Genomic DNA, 19,855 nt, shown 5'->3' with positions numbered 1-19,855 from the left:
TCATGTTTACAAGAAATCTTTAATAAAAGACAAGTGTTACACCCTTGTAGAGAAGATTGACACAGATACATAATACACACACCATGTCATAGTTGGTCTTATATACAAACACAGTATTCAAGCGAATCCCATACAAACATGTGCACACACACACACACACACACACACACACACAAAGAGAGAGAGACTGATTACTACCACTGATTATCTTCCATATCCAAATATACCTAATGTATGTTTTTTGGCCATTGGTACAGTACACGTTTGCACACAAAGGGGATGACTTGGAATGATATAGTGCACACAACATGATACAGGCTGTCCCAGTGTGCAGCAATGATCCACTGAGTGGAAAAGACAGTCTAAAAAGAATTCCCTCATTGAACCACAGCAGCAGGATGTTACAACTAGCTTCATGGAAATGGATGAATAAGAAACAGGAAGACGAGAGCAAAAAGAAGGTAAAAGAGGACGTGAGCGGTCAACGGGTGAGCAAGTGAAAAGGAAATAGAAGGAGGCAGGAGAGACCAGCAAGAGAAGGAGCAAGAGGATAAAGAGCTAGCGGTGAAAGAGGTCAGGCGTGAGAGGTTAAAGCGTTCCTTCGTCCAGCAGTTTGTTGATGCCATTGCAGATCTTCCTCAGAGAGAGTCTGTACTCCTCTCCGTCCCCGTACAGCTCGGCCAGGAACTCCCCGTGGGCAAAATGGTTGAAAACGTGATCGATGCGTGCATGCGAGCGTGCGGTCAGGTGATGCTCGACCAGGGTGTGAAGCAGGTCCCTGCACTCCAGCAGGAGCTCTGACAGAATATTCCTGTCAAAGGTGTACTCCACCTCGTAGAACGACACCGCCGTCATGGCCGCCTGGTTCATCTTCTTCTTGAAGCGCTCCACTGTGTCCAGCTCGTCTGGGCTGAACTGGTGGTTGCGATACAGGATGCCGATCTTCAGGGCGATCTTGATGACGTCCTTGATGATCTTGTGGGCCTCCTTCTTGCTCTTGGTGAACTCCCGGCTCGTCTTGTAGAGCTCGTCCAAGATCTCGCTGCTGGTGTCATCTGTCAGCATGTTGGCCACCACCATGGTCGCCATCTTGCTCAGGATCTTCTTCTGGGCCTGCAGGGCCAGGGAGCGAGAGTTAAAGCTCTCCTGTCCTGAGAGGAGAGAAAGAGAGAGACAGAGGAAGACAAATGTTAGTCCTAAAGGTCGGAAATCTTCACTCTAACATAACATTTTTAAAGGAACAGTGGATGAAACAAACACAACAAAAGAAGAATGATCCTGCCGAAGTAGCAACTTATCATCCACTGATACTTTAATAAACTTTTTTGTAAATATATACGTGTTTTGAAAGATGTCAGAGATTCAGCAGGCCTCAGATCCTCGGGAAGGGAGTTCCAGAGCTGAGGGGCCTTGACTACAAAAGCCGGGTCTTTATGGGACTTTCCAAAGTATATTTAATGTTTCATAAATACAGTAGACTGAATATTGGAAACGATTTCACACTACATCTCTGTACATGTTAGTATTATGGTGTTTAACCACCGCCCTTAAATTTCACAATGTTTACATGTAACAGCTGACTTCCATCTGGACAACTCTGTTGACCCTTTTTAATAATAAATATGGGTCCTTCCTTTCTCCAGTATATCCAGCAGTATTAAATGTGGTCTCAGTAAATATGAAGGCACAGCACTGATGCAAACTGCTCTTGGATGATTCAGTTTTTTGGCATGAACAAACTTGGATATACAGAACTGCTGCTGACTAAAAGTTTATTCGACAAAAAAACAACATTTGAGGTTTTTTGTTTTTTTTAAAGTAACAGAAGTAACTCAATACAGAACACAGTCTGAACTAGTGAAAGCTGAAGAGTAGATGAAACGCCGTGCAGCCACATTCAAATCAGGGCGGCGTCCTTCCTGGAGCAGCCAGCGGTGTGGTTGGCTGACTATGGGAGGAATCTGCTCTGGATAACATCAAACAGCTGTATGCCGATAAGAACCTCTTTGCACACTGTCTCTCTCCAAGTCCAGATTGTTCGCAGTTTCATGCCGTGTCCCACTGCAGTCGCAATTTATCATAAAGGAGAACATCAAAGGCCGCCTGTGTCCTCATACTGCGATGCCAGCAGCTTAACATGTGTCTGTGTGAATGTGAGGAGTGGGAGGACGGAAAGGGGTTTTATTTAGGTGCCACCCAGCTACAAATTACACACCAGATAACTCCTATTATGATTAAAGCTCAGGAAAGATGCCTCAGTTTTTCCTCCTGATCCCTGGGCACATTGTCAGCCTCCTCCTCCTCCACATGTATGTCCAGAGAGAAAGAGAGAGAGTGAGACAGAGACAGAGAGAGAGACAGTATGGAGGCGTCATTGCCCAGCGAAGCTCAGCGCAGAACAGCAGATGAGCCCAAATTCAAAGAGGAACACCTGCTTTGTTGTCATTATAATTTTATTTAAACAGACAGCTATGTGACCATGCAGAATTCACACCAACATAACATCATCTGCATGTGTGTGCGTCTATATATGTGTGTTATTTAAACACACACATGCAGAAGAGGTTGAACGCTGCACAACAATTGGGAGAAATCCCATCCGTGGCATTTCATGTGAATGCGCAGAGGTGACATTTCATGTCTGAAGCTAAATGACATTTCGTGTACATATAATTAGCCCACTGTGACATTTACAACTAATAAGGCAAATGTCTTTGTCGACAGTCATTTCCCAATACATAAGAGCTGATGTACTGCTCCTTTATGCAGCCTCATGAGTGTAGGGGTGAGACCATAGGTATATTGGACAAAATGTCCCGTTAAAATAACACCCACTGTATAAACACAGACCAGTGAAATGAATTAATATCCCTCTCAAGTAGAATAATAACTTGACCGAAAATACTGTTTGGTGTCCTGACTGTAATCTGTACACTTAAACCCACCAACCAATTCTTTTCCAATCCAATGACGCTCCCTAAAGTAATCAGCATGTTTCTAAAAAAAAAAAGTTTCATCAAAGCCTTTGTTATGAGGAAAATAAGTTAAAAAGCAAGCTAAATGTGAATAAACGTCTGATTGTGCCATCATTTCTTCTTGTCCAGAGTGTATTTGAATGCAATACTTCATCAAAAATCCACTTAAAGCAGCAAGAATAGATGTTTTTGCCCTTTGCCACAGAACAAGCGGGAAACATGACAGTTCCATGTTCACGCTAATAAAGTTGTCGTGACCAACATATTAGCTAACAATTTCCAATTCACACACTGCAGGCACAGAACAGCGTTTTTCGTTTTTCTGGTGGCCTTTCTTCTTCTAGCTGTTTCGGTTTCTACCAACTCCTGAGGGAAATATCTGGCTCTTTAGATGCTAAATGGTTCACTTTCTGCACCAGCTAGTTGCTAAGTTTGTGTGTCTGCCTTCTGGTGCTGGGCATGTAGTGAACAGTGGGCTTATCAAAGCTTTTCTCCTGAACACAGCAGCTGGAAGTGGATGGAAACAAGGTTGATGAGAGAGGTGAGACTAAACCAAAGTTGCGGGACATAAAACCAAAACAATAAGCTGAAAAACGCAAAAACTATCCTTAGAGCTGAGGGGAATTGCAGCGACTTCTTTCATGTTACATGAAGTCATTTGATCCATTAGTGATAATTAGTGTAGTAGTAATTTGTGCAGCTTTAAGAGAATCAGAATGACTGATCCAAGAAAGTAATGTACATTAAAACACAAGCACATTAGTGGACAGCATATAAGTTACTGTTCTGTGCTCTTTGTTGCGTGGAAGGATGCATTTTGCATTTATGAAGGATGTTCATAATACAAATCTATCCTCACCTATAACATACACAACCATACATTTCTAAGAGTAGCCTCCAATGACTTGATACGAATCCTAGACTTTCTACAGTCAACATCAGTCTGTGTGAAATGAGCCAGCGTCACACCCCTGGAGGCTGCTGTTTAGACATTTCTCTTAAAGAAACCAAACGCAAACTGAGGTGATGAAAAGATACCATGTGTTTAAGCTTCCCATCAGAAAATACGGTGGTTTCCATAATATTTGAATAGCAGCACCAGAACATATAACTGCAGTTCTCATTAGGCAGATCTGTGCCTCTCATCAACAGGCTCTCTTTGTCACTGTTATTTCCTGTTTCTCTGAAGCAGCTCTTTGTTCCAGTGAGCCTCTGATATTCAGAAACCCAACTGGATAGATTTCTGAAACCCTGGCACACTGATAAAGGTGACAGCTTGCTCCATAAAGCCGGCCTTGTCAGACCAATGGTTGTGCGGGCTATCTGGATTTAGACTGACCAGCATGTGTGACCAGTCGCTCTCTAATTTTTCTTCTGCGCAGTTAAATAAGCAACATCTGTGATTATCACTGCAAAGATCAGGTCAACTCATAACTGAAAAGAGTGATGCATGATTTGATCTTTTCTGTTTTTAGAGCAGAGCTAAAAGTAGGCTAATTATTCTCCTGCCACCCCTCACCACACAGCCTGGAGCATGTTTCTGAGGACCAGCAGGTGGCTATTGACTAACTTGCCTTGACCCTTGTCTCAAGTCTGTTTGCACATCCCAGAGTGGCGAAGAATGTAAGCAAAAATGAAGGAGTGTGGGGGGGAAAAAAATACTGTGAAGAATGGACATGAGGCTGCTTGAGGTGTGAGTCAGAGTGCCGGGGAAGGAGGTGGGTGATTCAGAGTCTGGCTGGAGATTTTAGCACATACTGTAAGTGCGGGTAGATGATTATAAGAGTGCACATGGAGACTTTGAGAAGTCCGAGCTCACATACAGCCTGTCACCCAGAGGCTGAGATGAGTGACATGCATGAGCCAGAGTGTCAGAATGAGTTAGAGAAGAGTCCAAGCTGTCAGGGGAGAGATGGCCAGAAAACTGTCTATCCTGTTATTTATCTCTCTCCTGCTTTCACACTTTCTACCCTGCCTGTTCATTATTTTCTCTGCATCACTTGTCCTCGAGTGTCAAGTTTTCACAAAACAAAGTGCGTATTCTGTGTTACTGTAAACAAACCAGGACCAGAGTTCTCCGGTCGTAGGAGCCATCGGCCCATCAAAGTGGTTACATAAGAGTGTTTTGGGAGTTGGAAGTTTACTTTTAACATCAGGATTAGTAAGGTGCTTGCTGCTCTCTGACCGTGGCTGTTGACTAGACAGTCTCTCTTTGTTCCGCCTGATGTTTTTAGAGCGCTGAGTCAACAGTTTCTGCTGCGCTGCATCAGAACATACATCCAGTGTGGAACATGGAGGCCGGCCAAACCTGACCTGCTAAAGGTGGTGCCATACAAAAAAAGAAAAAAAAAAAAACTCTATCTGGACTGATGTATTTTCATTTCAGTCAGACACTTTTATCAAGGAAGTGACCATTTATAGCAAGTGGCCATACAGAAAAGCTACCAACAAATTTGAGCAGCAACAAGGATTTTGATAGAAAACGAATCCCCCTCTTTCAGTAATAGTTAGACATTTTGGCCCCCAAGTGGAGCAGTGATGCGTCGAAAGTTAAAATCAGTTGAACTTTGACCAAACTTTGACCCGAGCTGCGCTGCCCTTTGCTGTGTTGACCACTGCTTGGACTGAAAGAAGGACTAAAAACAAATTGCTTGAATTTCCAGAGCTGTTCAATAACAACCTGTCCTCATATCGACACCAGATATCAACATGCAGATGCAGCTAGCAGGTTTTGAGTCTCTGAAACATAGCGATCTACTGGTATCAAGTGTCAAGAATGTGGCTGATGAATGAGCCAGTGATAGTGAAGCACGATTAAAGCCGGTGATGCTAATCAGCTAACGCAAGCGCGACTTCAGTGCTCTGCTTGGACTATGCTATGCTCCATATTGCATGAACTTAGAATTACAGTCTGAATTAATTGAGATACTAAGAATCAGTGATTTGAAATACCATCTGGTAAAAACTCAGTGTACTTAGGCAGTGATAGATCATTCCAGTATCATCTAGAAAATGAATCCAAGTGTGCTTTCTGTGGAAGTTAAGTGAGCTGCTCCTGGCCACTTTGGCAGATTTGTTATTAAAGCGATAAAACTCAACACTAGATGAAATTATTTGCTAATCTGGACATTTTCTGCAGCGTGCTGGGCAGCTGGGCTGTGAGACGGGGTCCTGAGGCTTGTGTTGGTCTCGTTCCAGAGTAACCAGAGGAATGAGCCATTAGCAGGACCAGCAGCTCACACTGACGAGGGCCGACTGGCCTTTACTGAGTCAACGCTGGAGGCACTTGTGGGCTCATCAGCCGGAACGCTGTAGAACACACGTCTGACTGAGGCAACTGTGTGAGAGTGTGTAAATCCGTGTGTGTGTGTGTGTGTGTGTGTGTCTTTCACTGGCTGTTGGGCTTCATGTCTCCACAGCAGGAAAAACAACTTCAAGATAAATAAAATACAGTCAGTCATCATCACAATTTAGAGGCAAGACTGGTTATTTATAATGATTATCAAAGATATTGATAGCAATAACTGATTGATTGATCTGTATTAAGCTACTAACAGGCCAGACAGATAATTACCGGAGTAATTATCAAAACTAAGATGAAAGCCAAGCAAGATAAGAAATATCCTATAAATTGAAATGAATAAATAAAGTAAAATAAGTCATCAACAGAAATGTACTCACATTAGGCCATGATAAGGAAACTTAAAATGTGTGAATTGTGGTGTACTGTATGTGTAGATAAAGTAGTGAACAGCTGAATACATGTACCAGATCAACAGAAGTTTATTTGACCATTTGGAGAAGTGGTAGTGATGTATTATATACGTGTTATATAATATATAAAAGAAATGAATTTTCACCTATATGTAATGCAAAATCTAAATCAAACTATCACAATAATATTCAAGTAAAAGTACGCTGAAGTTGGGAATTAAGATATAAAGATAAAAAAGCAATGAAAATGCAAAACTAAAATAACCCTCCAGCTGAGTGTAACTTTCTTTTCTTGCAGTTTTCAAATTATTTTCTATTCTGAGTTGTTTTGCCTGGAGAGCTGTGAGTCATTTACTTCTACAGCCACTAATTACATGATGGTTTTGTTCTGAACCACTCAGAGCTTTTGCAGGGCTCAAGATCCTGACAGTATCAGGTATCTGAAACACACACACACACACACACACACACACAGGAAACACAATGCTTGATCAGTGTTTCCCTGTTTGGCGTTGCTAATGACAACATGCTCATGTTTCGTATTGGACAAAACCAGGTCACACTCTCTGCACAGGTGCATGGGATGTTTTTTTTTTTGCCAGATAGACACGGATACATATGTTTACCACTCAGACAACAGACACAGGTGTCCATGCAGAACCTTTTCTATTAAAAGACGACGAAGAAGAAAAGCATCTATTTACCATACTCTCACCTGCTTAACTCCTGTCACCTTCAAGCAATATCAGTTCAAGCAGCCAAACAGTAAAGGTTGCTGACAGACAACCTGGCTCAGAGATGCAGAAAGGTCAGAGAGGTCAGGAGTGTTTTCAGTGAAACAAGAAAGCTATTGACTCTGCAAAGCTTCCATGCAGCCCAGTTGTAGCCATCACTAAAATTTCCCGCTGTACATTCACTTTCCATGTGCAACCTACTTTCCTTTCACAGACAGTAATGTATTTTATAACTCAATAGCCAATACACGCCTCTTTGAAATGAACAATTGCCAAGCCATTCTTTGCACCCTGTAAATGCTAAAACGGCAATAATTTTCCAGACATTTTCCTTTCCATATTTTCTTTTATAAGGGGAACAGCAGTACAGTGTTAATCCTCTTTTTGCCTCATGTGTACTGTAAAGTTGGACTTCTGCAGTAGTTGCATACATCCATATTTCACATACAAGTGACAGACTTTAAAGTCTGCCAGCTTGGGTGCTCATACTGTTGCAGGAAAAGCCCACAGTAATAAAGTCTGTCACCCATCAGCACTGCCATTTCACAGGGTACGAACACAACATTAACAACATGTCAATACTCAGAAAATGTCAGGGAACATGCTCTTTGTGCAGGAGAAGTAAACAGGGGTGACAGCTTGACTTCCACTTCTTTTGCCTTGGCCTTTTTATCTGCCGTTGGTTTCCAACGAGGAGGCGCTGCAGACTCTCTCTGGCTGCCTTTACAAGGCTTGAGGAAAACAATGGAGCGGGTCATTCAACAGCAGTAAAGGGGGTTTTAATAGCCTGCAGGGTTTGTGTTAAGCAAGCCTGAGAGGCCAGTGGACTGGAGTGGGGAGCAGAGGATGGTGTGTTGTGCCAGCTGGTACCAGAGCTCGACTAGTGGAGCTGGAGAAGAGACGTATTTTCATTTTCCATTGTCACTCTACGTGTATAGTAACTATCCAGGGGGTGGAATAAATGGAGGCTTTTTTGTCATTTCACGTTTCTCCTCCTCTTATTCTGGGCCTGCAAAGGCTCCTTGCTGCCGTATTTTTGACTCCCACAGCTCTAATCGGAAGATGACTCAAACACACCACCCCTGCTCTCTCTCTGTCTGCTATAATGCACGTTAGTGTTTGTATCTGGATGGAAGTAACTGTGAAAGATTGAGAAAGATATGGTTTCTACTAAGAGAAAGAGAGTGAGACACAGTACAGTGTAGTGCATTGATGTGCATTATTCATGATATGTAAAATCGGACTCTGAGCCAGTTTCCAAAGGGCACTTGGGTGCTGAAAGAGGTCATTCACCGTACCATTAACAGCTGCTCAGGATGTAGAGCAACATTCAGACCTTCAGGGTTAATAAATAACTCCTTTTAATACCTTAATGAGTCTCATTTGTGTGAAGTGAGGTTAAAAAAGTTTAAAGTTCATTCCCTTTTGTAGATGTGGATCACTTAGTGGCTGAAACTGGAATGTGCAGCTTACAGCTAACTCATGCTTTACTGGAAGAAAGCAGGAAATACAGATTTATCCTCCTCACAGATCCCAAGGCTCATAAAAGAAACTGCTAACTTTGTGTAAACTTGATGGACAAGACAAATGGATGTTTTTTTTTGTGCTGTTAATGGTTTGTGCAGGTGTTACCCGTCTCTGCTTCAACCTAGTTTTTATTTGTCCCAAATGGAGAGCGTGGATGAGGGTGAGGCACAAAAGACATGACAAGCATAAAGGACAGGAGGACATAAATATCATCATAGTACAAAAACAACTAAGAAAGCAAACAAATGCATGTTAGTAAAAAAACATAATGTTGATGAAATGCTTCATTAGTTTTGCTTTTGTTGAAAATGCAATAAATAGTCAGATTAAAGCCTGATCCTATGAGTCACTTTTTTATGATGTTTTTGTTGGAGGACTGTGTGATGATGAACAGCAAATGGCTGAAGTGCTTTCCCTTGAAAGCCTCGCCACCAGCGCAGGAATTCAACAGATTTATACTTGATAAATCTGTTGGGCTGATATAACGTCCAATATTTGGTCATTGCTGATATATTGGTATCAGTGTGTAATTAAGTAGCCGATAATTAAAACACTATGCTACAGAGATGCCAAAATATATGTTTCATGTAGGTTAGAAACAACGAAGCCTTTTACACAAGTTTATGTTTCATCTGTAAAAGCGTCACATTCATTACATGTGTTGGTGACAATTATTTAATAACCAAAAATATTGGATTTTTATCAAAACAGTTTCAATATCGATTGAAATATCATGATCAGATCTTATTAAAGCTCTCACATATCAATATCGAATTTGCCTGAATAATCCATTATCAGTCGGGCTCTATTCATCTAGTTAGACACATGTTAATTGTTTATGTTGATGTCACATGTTATACTGTATATGTTCTGAAGACATCTGATAACATGAGACAATAGCTTAGTGAATTATTAGTGAATTATGTCAAAATCATGACGATGCTTTCCTTGTGAGCTAAGTTGTGTTTTCTTTTTTCTATGCGCTGTCAAATCAGTGAAGATGTTTTTTTAACTTGCAGTGCGTTGAGCTCTCCGGGCCACCGTGAAATAAACTAACATTTTCCTGCCTGGTGGACTTGTGAGTATATTGGTTTGAGCCAAAAGAAAGACGAATTTAATGGAATGGAACAGTTGAAACTAAGGTTTAACAAGCAGCCTAAATGCAGATGGAATAAGGTCACTTGGCCACTACACTTTGGGATGTTCCCATTGTTTTGGGCAGAATAAGGTTCTGATGAAAAACCTGTTGGAGTGTTTCCCAATGACAGAAAATTGATGTATGTTAATGTAACTGTAATGAAGAGGTCTGATATACAGTGCGAGACAAGTGTGTTTATCCTGGGACTGGTCTCTAGAAGTGTCTCTACTGTGACTAACAGTCCAGGGAAAAGCACTTAAGAGCCTCTCTGACTCAGGAGGGACACAAGAACAGATTGCTTTTGGCCGCCGCACAGCCTTATTTAATGCTCCATCCCTCATCTCTTTCTTTGTCTCTCTCTGTCTCTTAGTTTTAATGGCCGTGTCCCCATAGAGCTGAACCGGAGAGATGAGGCGAAATGAGGCAGTGGCAGGAGATGTCTGATTGATTAATGTGCCGCAGGCCTGTCACAAGGAGCGAGAGAGGGGGAAAGTGGAGTGAGAGAGAGATATCAGCGGTTTGACCTCCACCTTTAGCTGGACCTTTGGCTATCATTACAGTCACTCCTCGTCATGAAGACACGAGGAGCTGCTGGTCCACAGAGGATAAGAAGTGGTATCCAGGACATCCTGTTAGGACACAGCGTGGCCTTGTGAGATTCCTGCCCTTTGACCTCTCCTCTGCTGTAAAGCTAATGTCTTCACCAGCTGTGGGCCGCTGATGTCTCTCATTGTTTAGCTAATAAAGAGCCAGGCCACAGTTAGCTGGTGAGCCGGGCATGGGAACTGGCTGGAGGCTGTCTCCCCTCTCTGCTTCCCTCCTCTGGGAGCTTCTCTGGAAAACTACTCTGCCACGATCATTTGCAAAACAAATCCTGTTAGGTGGGACTTGGTTGAGGACAAAACGACTAGGCATTTCTATATGATTGAATTGCAGATTTGCTACTGTGTACAGAAGTCTGTTCATAAGACACTGAAGAGAAACTGGGCAGATAACCACCGTGACTGGACAAAGAAAGACAAGAATGCCAACTACAGTCAAACTTCACCAACCAAAACATGCAAAGAAATGTGAGACAGCACCAAAAATACTGTTTGATCGGTGTGATCATTGAGAAATGCAGCAGACGTAGATAACTACCTCAAAAAATGATTTGACTCATAAAACAGTGGCACTCTATTTATAGAAAGCTGGGTATAAATGTGTGGGTGTGTGTGTTTGTGTGTGGACTATAATGATAGACTGTGAGGCTGAGGCCTAATAAAAAACAGAGGAGGATAAAATATTGGGGCTTTCCTTACTTTATCTGGCCTGGAAGACAGACAGAAAGTTCCCATAACTTTTTCCATCTGAAGTAAAGAAACTAAGCTATTGACACAGAGAGAGGAAGAGGGCGAGAGAAGAGGGTGGGCAGAGCTGGCAATATGCACATTTTCATTTCACGCCATTCAGTCAAGAAAGAAAGTAGAAAGGGGTAACAAAAAATGTTTGCTTGAAAAATGCTCTGAATTAGCATGGATAAAAAAAAAACTAAAAAAAAAAATACAATCGCAGCCATTCTGGATGTCTGCAGATGTGTCATTTCATTCAAAAGGAGCGTGGAGGAGTGACAGAAAGAAGGATGGAGAAGGTGGGGGTGTTAATGAAAGAAAGCTGAAATCATATGTCCATATTTTGATTGTCTGTCAATGTCCCTTTACGTCAAACGCAGACCCACACAACATCTTCTCACCCTCTCTCCCTTTTACATCATCTGCAGCTGTATCAAGAACGAGCTGCAGCATGTGTGTCTTTGTCTCACAATCATGAAGCTCTCGTCTCTTTTTGTCTGTCTCTTCCTCTCTGTCCATTTCTCACCAAATCTACACTGAGCTGAGCATGAGTGGCAAGGAAGTAAGTGTTTTCCGGCCCTGGGTGAGTCGCTCCTCTCATAGACCTCGGCCAAGTCTCAGCATGCCGTGGCATCGTTTACAAAGAGACACACACGTGCACGCAAAGACACACACGCACACACACACACGCACTCACATGCACAACCATCCAGGCCTTGCCAGCTTTCCCCATAACTTTGGCCTCCTGGTTTGTTTACTAGTCCACCCACTCTAACTGAGTTTACGTATAAGTGAGCCACCGGGAAGCTTCAAATCACTTGAAACCCAGTCTGTTATTGTCCTTATATAGAGCTGACGCCCCGCCTCCTGCCCCAGCTACCCCCTCTACCACTAACAACCATAACTCAGTAGGTTTTCTCATGGAGGATTGCTGTCATGAAAAACTGAAACATGTTACATGAGCATTTACTGTGCTGGAAGGTAAAATGTGAAGATCTTGCCACTTTAACTTAAGTTCCCACTAGGTTTTGCCAATGTGATCACATGATCAATAACCAGTAGTGGAAGAAATATTATATATCTTTTACTATTTATCTTTTGAGTAAAAGTAGCGATATCACACTATAAAAGTACTCTAGATACAAAAAGTACTTGAGTATCAAAAGTTAAAGTACAGCAGCAGGCAGCAGAATGGTCCCTGTCATCGTAATGCAACTGTATCATACTATATTTTCCAGATTATTTTTACCATAACATTACTTTTAATGTTGTTGCTGGTTGTAGCCAGTTTTAACTACCATACGTTATACATGTTGCTATTTGGTAGTTCATCAACAGTACACAATATATCATTTTTTAAACTCAAAAAGTAAAAAGTGCAATATTTCCCTAAGAAATGTATATAGCTTAAAATGGAAAAAGTCAAGTAAAGTACAAATAAATCAAAATTGTACTTAAGTACAGTACATCAGTAATTACTTAGTTACTTGACAAAAAATCCAGCGCACATAACTTTACTCATCAGTATTTTATGCAGTTCAATCTATTTGTAGAGAAGACTGGCAACTTTTTTTAAAACAATATAATATTATTACTTTTTTAAGTTTATCTAATAATTCTGTTTTTAGCGGCCTTTAGTGCCTTAAACACCACCAGCTCGACTCAATCAAGTAAGTCCATAGGTGAGACAAGTTGCAATGACATAAGTACGCTAAAACAAAGTTTTGTGTATGTTAACAAATCAATTGATGTCAACATGGCTAAGAAAATGAAGGTTTTATTTTCTCAAAAAAGCTAATGAAAGAAACCCTGAATGAAAGATTGCACTGAGTTACAGAAGCTAGTGGAAAAGCAGCTTGCCCGGACGTGACTTCAGGACTTTGGCTACATAACATAAAGCATTTAACAACTACAGCTCCCATGGGTGAGGCAAACACAGTCAAACTGGTAAGCGTCATATGTTTTTGTTTCTACCAATTAGCCATTCAGTACTAGATGTTACAGCTTTTCAAGAAGACAGATGAAATAAACCCTAAATGAGAAAATAACAGAGTTATAAATGTTCGGGGAGCAAAGGTTAGCCGGGACGGGGGGCGGGGTCTCAGCTGTCTTTGCTGCCTCAATTAAAAGGCTGCTCTTGCTTTGATTGGAGTGATAAAATTGGATAGACTTTGAGTTTTGGCCTTGAAGGCCCTCACCGTGCACGACAAGCTTTAGTGTAAAGCCAAAGTGCTGCTGCTCTCTTGGCTGCCAACCCACCACTAACTAATGACCAGGAAATAACTGTGGTTCACACACACACACACACACTCACACAAACACACACACACATTTGTAGATCTGTTTCTTACTTTTAGTGACTACATTCCTTCTTTCAACTTAACCCTGTCCACTACCAGCCAAAACCTAATCCTTCCATGAGTTAATTTAAATCCTTTCCTTTAAGGATAACAGAGTGAGGAATTTCTCTCTCTGTTGCCATTATTGCCCATGAAATGTCTAAACCCACAAATGTAATTGCCACATTTGCTATTTCTGTCTTTTCTGCTGCCTTCTGCCTCTTATAGGCAAACAGTTTTAAAGGTATACTAAAAGCAGCTTAATGTGACATAGTGCTGCGCTAGCTGTTGTGATGTATTATGCTGAACAGGGGTATTCTACGTGTTCCTGCCACCACCTGATAATGCTATATTCAGAATAGTTAGTTCAGTTGTGCTAGAGTTAAGTGTGAAAAGCTTTGTGTGTAATTGCCTCCCACTCAACCTCATTTTCTGTTCTCATAATAGGCAAGTGGAAGATGAGAAGTCTCCACTTAACTTGATCTAATCTGCTTGTTATATTAGGAGAAAGAAGGTAAGACAAACCCAGAGGCTTTCACAAGCACATCAGACTTTTCATTGGCCCTGATGGTGAAAACACTTACGAACCATAAGTTGAAAGCAGAAACTGGACCTAAAAAAACAAATAACTTATCTCTAAATGTCCCATAAAGGATTATGAATTCATGCAAGTGCCTGCATCACAGCTCCTATGTACAGGATTCACAGATCTAGATACCTGTACAGGCTCAATGCGCCACTGACGCCAGTCCAGCCTTCCCTTAAAACACACTGCCCTCCCTCAAACAGCTCGCCTCTCACACCAGGCGCCACTAGTGACTGTTTGCTTTTCTCCGACTGGCCCTCCAGCGAAACCACAGCCTTCTTCTCCTCCTGCGAGTGTGTCTATGAGGCCTTGTCAAAATGCCTCTGCGGTCTAATTCCATGTTTCAGTAATGGTTCAGCCGTGGGGGAAACAATTCTCCCTCCAAATTTCCCACAAACACTATGAAATGCCACAGTATTATTGTGTCAGCGCATGCATGTGCATACGAGGGAAAATGAACTCACGCACCGGTCACGGCCCTGAGAGTTTTAGGATTTGTCTTTTGCTGCAGCTAGAGGAAAAAACACTTTCTCCTGAGTCGTCTTTTCCACTTACGGCTTCACTCCTGTTTTCTTTTTTTTTTCTCAGTTCATGTTACAATTTTCCAGAACCAGCTCCTGGTGTCTCAAATGTGTGTGTGTGTGTGTGTGTGTGTGTGTGTGTGTGTGTGTGTGTGGGGAGGGCTGGGGTGCAGTGAGCACGCTCCATCTGTGGGCCAGATTAAAGGCGGCGGAAAAAAAACAAAAAAAACCAGGGATGCATGTGTTGGGAGAGCACAAGACGAAGGGAATGAGCAAGAAGAGTGTATGTCTGTGGATGGGAGTGTTGCAGTGTATGCAGGGCTGGCCCACTCTGCCTGTCTCTCATGTGTAAAGCATGTGGCCAGTCTGCCAACATGGCAATCGTGAGGCAGAAGCTCTCCTCTGATTGCTGGGTGCTACTGGCCTGGTCTAATGCAGCAGGGATTTATTTCAAAGACCTTTGAAGTGTTTGTGGAAGTGTGGATTAGTGGCAATTAACAAGGACAATAGAGTTTGTTAGTATGTGAATGTGTGAATACTGAAGATCACCTGACCCAAGATTAAATTTCGTTGTGTCATCAAACAACATCTGCAGTTTTTTTTGTTTATAATAGAACCACCAGCAACAGCCCTCATGCCCTTATGAATCTCACAGCTGTTATTACAACAGCCAAACCGCTTCTCTTCTCAACAAGTCTGCTTTCCATAGAAAATGTGAAGTAAACACAAATAGCTGAAAATTGCTCTGCAGATGGCAGATTGGGATATATAGTGAGTCGCATCACCATGATGAATCAGCCAAAAGTAAACAGTGGGCTGATAATTCACCAGCATGATGTCGGACTAATATAACAACTAAAAAAATATTCAAACCAGAAAGCAGGAGTATCTGCAGATCATTGTTTAATGCTAATGTCTAGTTTCTTTTGTGCACCCATTGTGCGATGTGGACTCCAGCAGTCCTCCAGCAGAACAGGTGTGTTGACAGTCAGCCTCGCTTTGACTCATAATTAGGTGTGGTCATCTCCTCTCCACCGCAGGAGGGAAGGACAGGACTGCTGGATGAATCAGTTTGTGGGGATTGGTATGGTCAGTGGCGTGCTCATTGCATGACTGGATGACTGGGTGATTATGGGAAAAATTGTGAGCCTGTGTGTGTGTGTGTGTTTGTGTTTTTGTTTAAGGTCTAAAGGGTATTTCTTTTAGAGTAGTTACAGCTGAAGCTGTGTATTGTGGCAGGTCTGAGTACAATCTGAGTACAAGACTTTGCTTTAACATGCTGTCTTTATCTAACTCCATTCAAAGAGTTTGATGTTGTATTTCTATCTATCTATCTATCTATCTATCTATCTATCTATCTATCTATTGTCAGTCACCTAGCAACAGTGTTCTCATGACTTAAACCACTCAAACGCCGACCATAACGTGTTTTCTTGACTTCCTGCGTTGAAAACCTCCCCAAGGTTTCACCTGAAAGCAGCATAACCTGCGGCTGAATGGACTAGGGTCAGGCACGTCCCACGTTTTTTTCGAAAGGCGTTATGGGAAACGTAGAACCGAAGAAGAATTCAATATATGTTGAGAGAAAGTTGGTTTAACTGCAAGTGATATCCCGGAATGTACCAAACATCACTAATTGCGAATAAAAAGACTGTCTGAGGGTGAATTTAAGGGAACATTGAACTCTAAGATGTCAGTCTCTCTCTCTGACAACAACCACTAATAGCTCAAGGGCAGAGGAGAAGGCTGAAGGGTCAAAGCCACCTGAAACCTCAATATTTACACTGCTGAAGTTTTGTGCCAGAATACGTATTAAAAGCATAGATAAATCACACATCCCTCATCCACGTATCCACGTATAAGGGTCATGTTTGTGTACAGCAACGCTTTCAAAATACGCCTGTTTTCAAAATACATTTCCTCAGGTTCTGTTGGGACAGTTGACCTTATAACGTGAGCCATACCAGTTTTTTTTTCACTGACAGCAGACTGAAGAGTAGAAACTGCAGCCACAAAGCACGATGCATTTTGAGTGTGAGTCAGGCTTTCTCTCGACTAGGAAAAATGTCATCCTGCTTTTGCTCTCACGTCACCCTTCCTTTTCAACATGTGTAGCATGTTTTTAGGTCAAAAAGACAAGCCTACACGAGTTAATTCCTCTTATATTACAAAGACTGTCACGCTGTATGTTGCTGGAAGCTTTAGCAGATCACAGCATCTGTAGAAAAATGAAAAATGTGTCCATGATTTACCTCTGGCCCAGTCTCTGGAAAACAGTGTACATCACTTCAAATGAAAGTGAAATGGATAAAGCTCCTGTCTCTACAGATTGCCTCGGCCGTGCAGCACCAGCCGTGGCCTCATATGAGATTCCTGGTTGATGTTTTAACATTGAACTGTCTGAAATCAGCAGATGATACAGATCCGTCATCACCTTCTGATGATGTGTCTAAAACTTTCTGGCTCTCACATAAAGGTTCATCTCCCTTTGCAGATACACCAAAAGACAGACAGACAATGGGCCAGATGGACAGACAGATGGTTGGAGTTCAACAGAGCATCATTAACATACAAAGCTCTACGCCGTCAAATAAACAGCCACACCATCATCAACGTTTTTACACCATCATTAACTGGGACAACCCGTCCTGATAAAATGTCCATCATTATCACATATAGCAGATCTGCTGAAAGTCTCCTTACACAATGGAATATAATTTAGGGGAACCCACAGTTCTCTAATAGAGGATCAAGTCATTTAAAGCATCAGTCTGAATCTTAACAGGGAGTATGTGAAAAAGCAGAGAAGTTTAAATTCTAGATGACATACAGTTTGGTATTTGACTGTCACAGCGTGCTGCGCTGTGCGATGAAAACCTCCTGGAGACACATTTGATTCATGATCTTTGAACTCAAACTTATCTCCAGCAGGCTGTTTCATCTCCTGGCTCACCTCCTGGCTTGAATTTTCCACAGGATCATAGTTCAATAAATCGCCCACATGCGTGGAATGCTGGGAAATATCCAATGAGAGACACTAAACTCTACAGGAGTGCTTGTGTGTGTGTGTGTTTGAGTCCAACTCTTAACTCTCATCATTGCAATAAATGCTTGCCCTGTACTCTGACACCATAAAACGCCTGAAACAACCACACACAACTTCCAGTGAACTGTGAATCTAAACATTTTCATTCTCCCTGAGTGTGAGATGCACCACAGAGAAGGAGAAGACTTAAGCGTTCGGGGAGGCTGTGCTCTCTCTGTTGCTGGATGTGTTGATGAACAAACTGGCTGCACGTGTCGGAGCTTGCCTGTTCCTGGTGGCGACTGAGCCGGCTTTCATCCGCACACTCAACACAACTCAGCCACTACGGCGTCAGTGTACATGCATCAGAGCTCACAGCAGCTTGCTTGCATTTTGATACTGGACAAAGTGACCCTTAAAGTTGGAAATCGTGTGATTCTTGATTTTGGGAGCATTAAAGAAGGAGTCACATGTTTAAGCAAACTGCTGATTGGTGTAAGGAGTCTGCATTGTGAGAGAAATGGTACAGCCCCAGTGACAAGATGTGTTTATGTTGAGGGTCCAGTACCTGATAAAAATGCTAAAAACAGGCAGCAAGAACTCACTGACCCTCTGGATAAACTAGCACACTACAATGTAGAACGTATTTGCTTAAAGTCTAGTTACCACAACACGTCAGAAACTGATGTTGTAGTTGCAGTAAGGGTCTTGATGAGGCTTACCTGGAGAGAGGTCTCCGTCACTCTGCTCTCCGGAGTCTGAATCCATCTTCCCCTGCAGGACACTCGGAGGCTGCAGAAGCTCTCTGATTCCTCTTTCTTCTTGTTCCCTTCCGTCTCCAGGGAGTCTTCTAATTTCTTCACCCAGAGAAAAAAAAAAGAAGCAATTTCTTGTATTTTTTTGTCCTGGTGAGCTAAACTTCCCCTCCCAGCCTGGATCACTGCAGCTGTGAGAGGAATGCTACTGGGCTGATTTGCTGAGCTGCTTTTTTTTGTGTGCTGTCTTTTCCTTTTGCTCTCTTCTCTTCTCCTGACTCCCTCAGTTTCCCTCTTTCCTTCTCCCTCTCATCTACTTTCCCCGTTTCTGTTGCTCCCTCCCCTCGCTCACTCTCGGTCCGTCCCCCTCTCGGTTTCTCCCTCCCTTGTCCCTGCCACTCGCTCCCTCCTCCTCCTCCTCCTCCTCCTCCTCTCATTCGGTGCTGTCACACTCAGCCTCTTCACGCTCTCTCCACTCAAACTCTTTCTCTACCTCTTTCTGTATGCTGTAAGTGCCGTCTCTTCCTCTCTCTCTCTCTCTCTCTCTCTCTCCCTCTCTCTCTCTGTCTCTGGGTAAGAGTGCTGCCTGTGTTTCAGCAGAGCAACGGGAGAGACTCATTCATGGCAACTTGAAATTCGTCACCAGCAGTAAAAATCCCATGACCCCTTGTTAGTGGCTGTTATAGAATCAGTCACTTACTGTCTGAGGTGGTCACATAAAGTCAGGCCAGGTTACTGTTTTACTATCTACAGTAATCACTGAATGTTTTGAGTCATTTACATGTGATAGGAAAGTCGTTTTTGTGTTGTATTAGAGGATGACTCAATTTTAGAAGAAAAAACCACCTGTCCAGTGTCACGTGAGATACTATATATATAGATTCCCCGTCTGTCTTACGGGAATGTAACTGTTTCCATTTCTTGCAGAGACTTGTTACTTGTTTTTTGAGAGATGTTGAAGGATGCTCCAGCAAATCTATGAAATCATTCTTTTCTCGGAGTCCATATTTGTCTTCTGGGTTTGATGTTCTATTCACTCAGCTTATGAATGCCAAGTCTGAAATCTGGAGTGCCAGTGTGTCCTTGCGTGCCCCACTGAAGAGAGTTTTCAGAACACTCCCTGCTTTAAAATGCATTAATATTCAATGAACATATAACTTGATGAATAATATGAGACTGTAAGGGATAACTACTCTGTGTCCAGGCAGAT

The 19,855-nt window shown here is 42.3% G+C and overlaps 1 protein-coding gene across 1 annotated transcript; it reads right to left on the bottom strand.

Moving 5' to 3' along the window:
* On the bottom strand, positions 1-18,842 carry tnfaip8l3 (tumor necrosis factor, alpha-induced protein 8-like 3). Its single transcript, XM_070904427.1, has 2 exons — positions 18,613-18,842; positions 1-1,151 (listed from the first exon to the last, which is right to left on the bottom strand). The coding sequence occupies exons 1-2, from the start codon at positions 18,656-18,658 to the stop codon at positions 589-591; spliced, it is 609 nt and encodes a 202-aa protein (XP_070760528.1). The 5' UTR covers positions 18,659-18,842; the 3' UTR covers positions 1-588.
* Between the last annotated feature and the right edge of the window lie 1,013 nt (positions 18,843-19,855).

The sequence above is a fragment of the Enoplosus armatus genome, chromosome 1 (genome assembly GCF_043641665.1).
Source record: "Enoplosus armatus isolate fEnoArm2 chromosome 1, fEnoArm2.hap1, whole genome shotgun sequence".
NCBI classification, from domain to species: domain Eukaryota; kingdom Metazoa; phylum Chordata; class Actinopteri; order Centrarchiformes; family Enoplosidae; genus Enoplosus; species Enoplosus armatus.
Note: the sequence above shows the minus strand (reverse complement) of the source record. Positions and strands in the feature narration are given on the sequence as shown.

Excerpts from the sequence above, each read along its gene's own strand:
- tnfaip8l3 (XM_070904427.1), bottom strand. The coding sequence starts at position 18,658 with ATGGATTCAGACTCCGGAGAGCAGAGTGACGGAGACCTCTCTCCAG. Across the intron at positions 1,152-18,612 it reads TGACGGAGACCTCTCTCCAG|GACAGGAGAGCTTTAACTCT; the intron begins GTAAGCCTCATC and ends CTCTCCTCTCAG.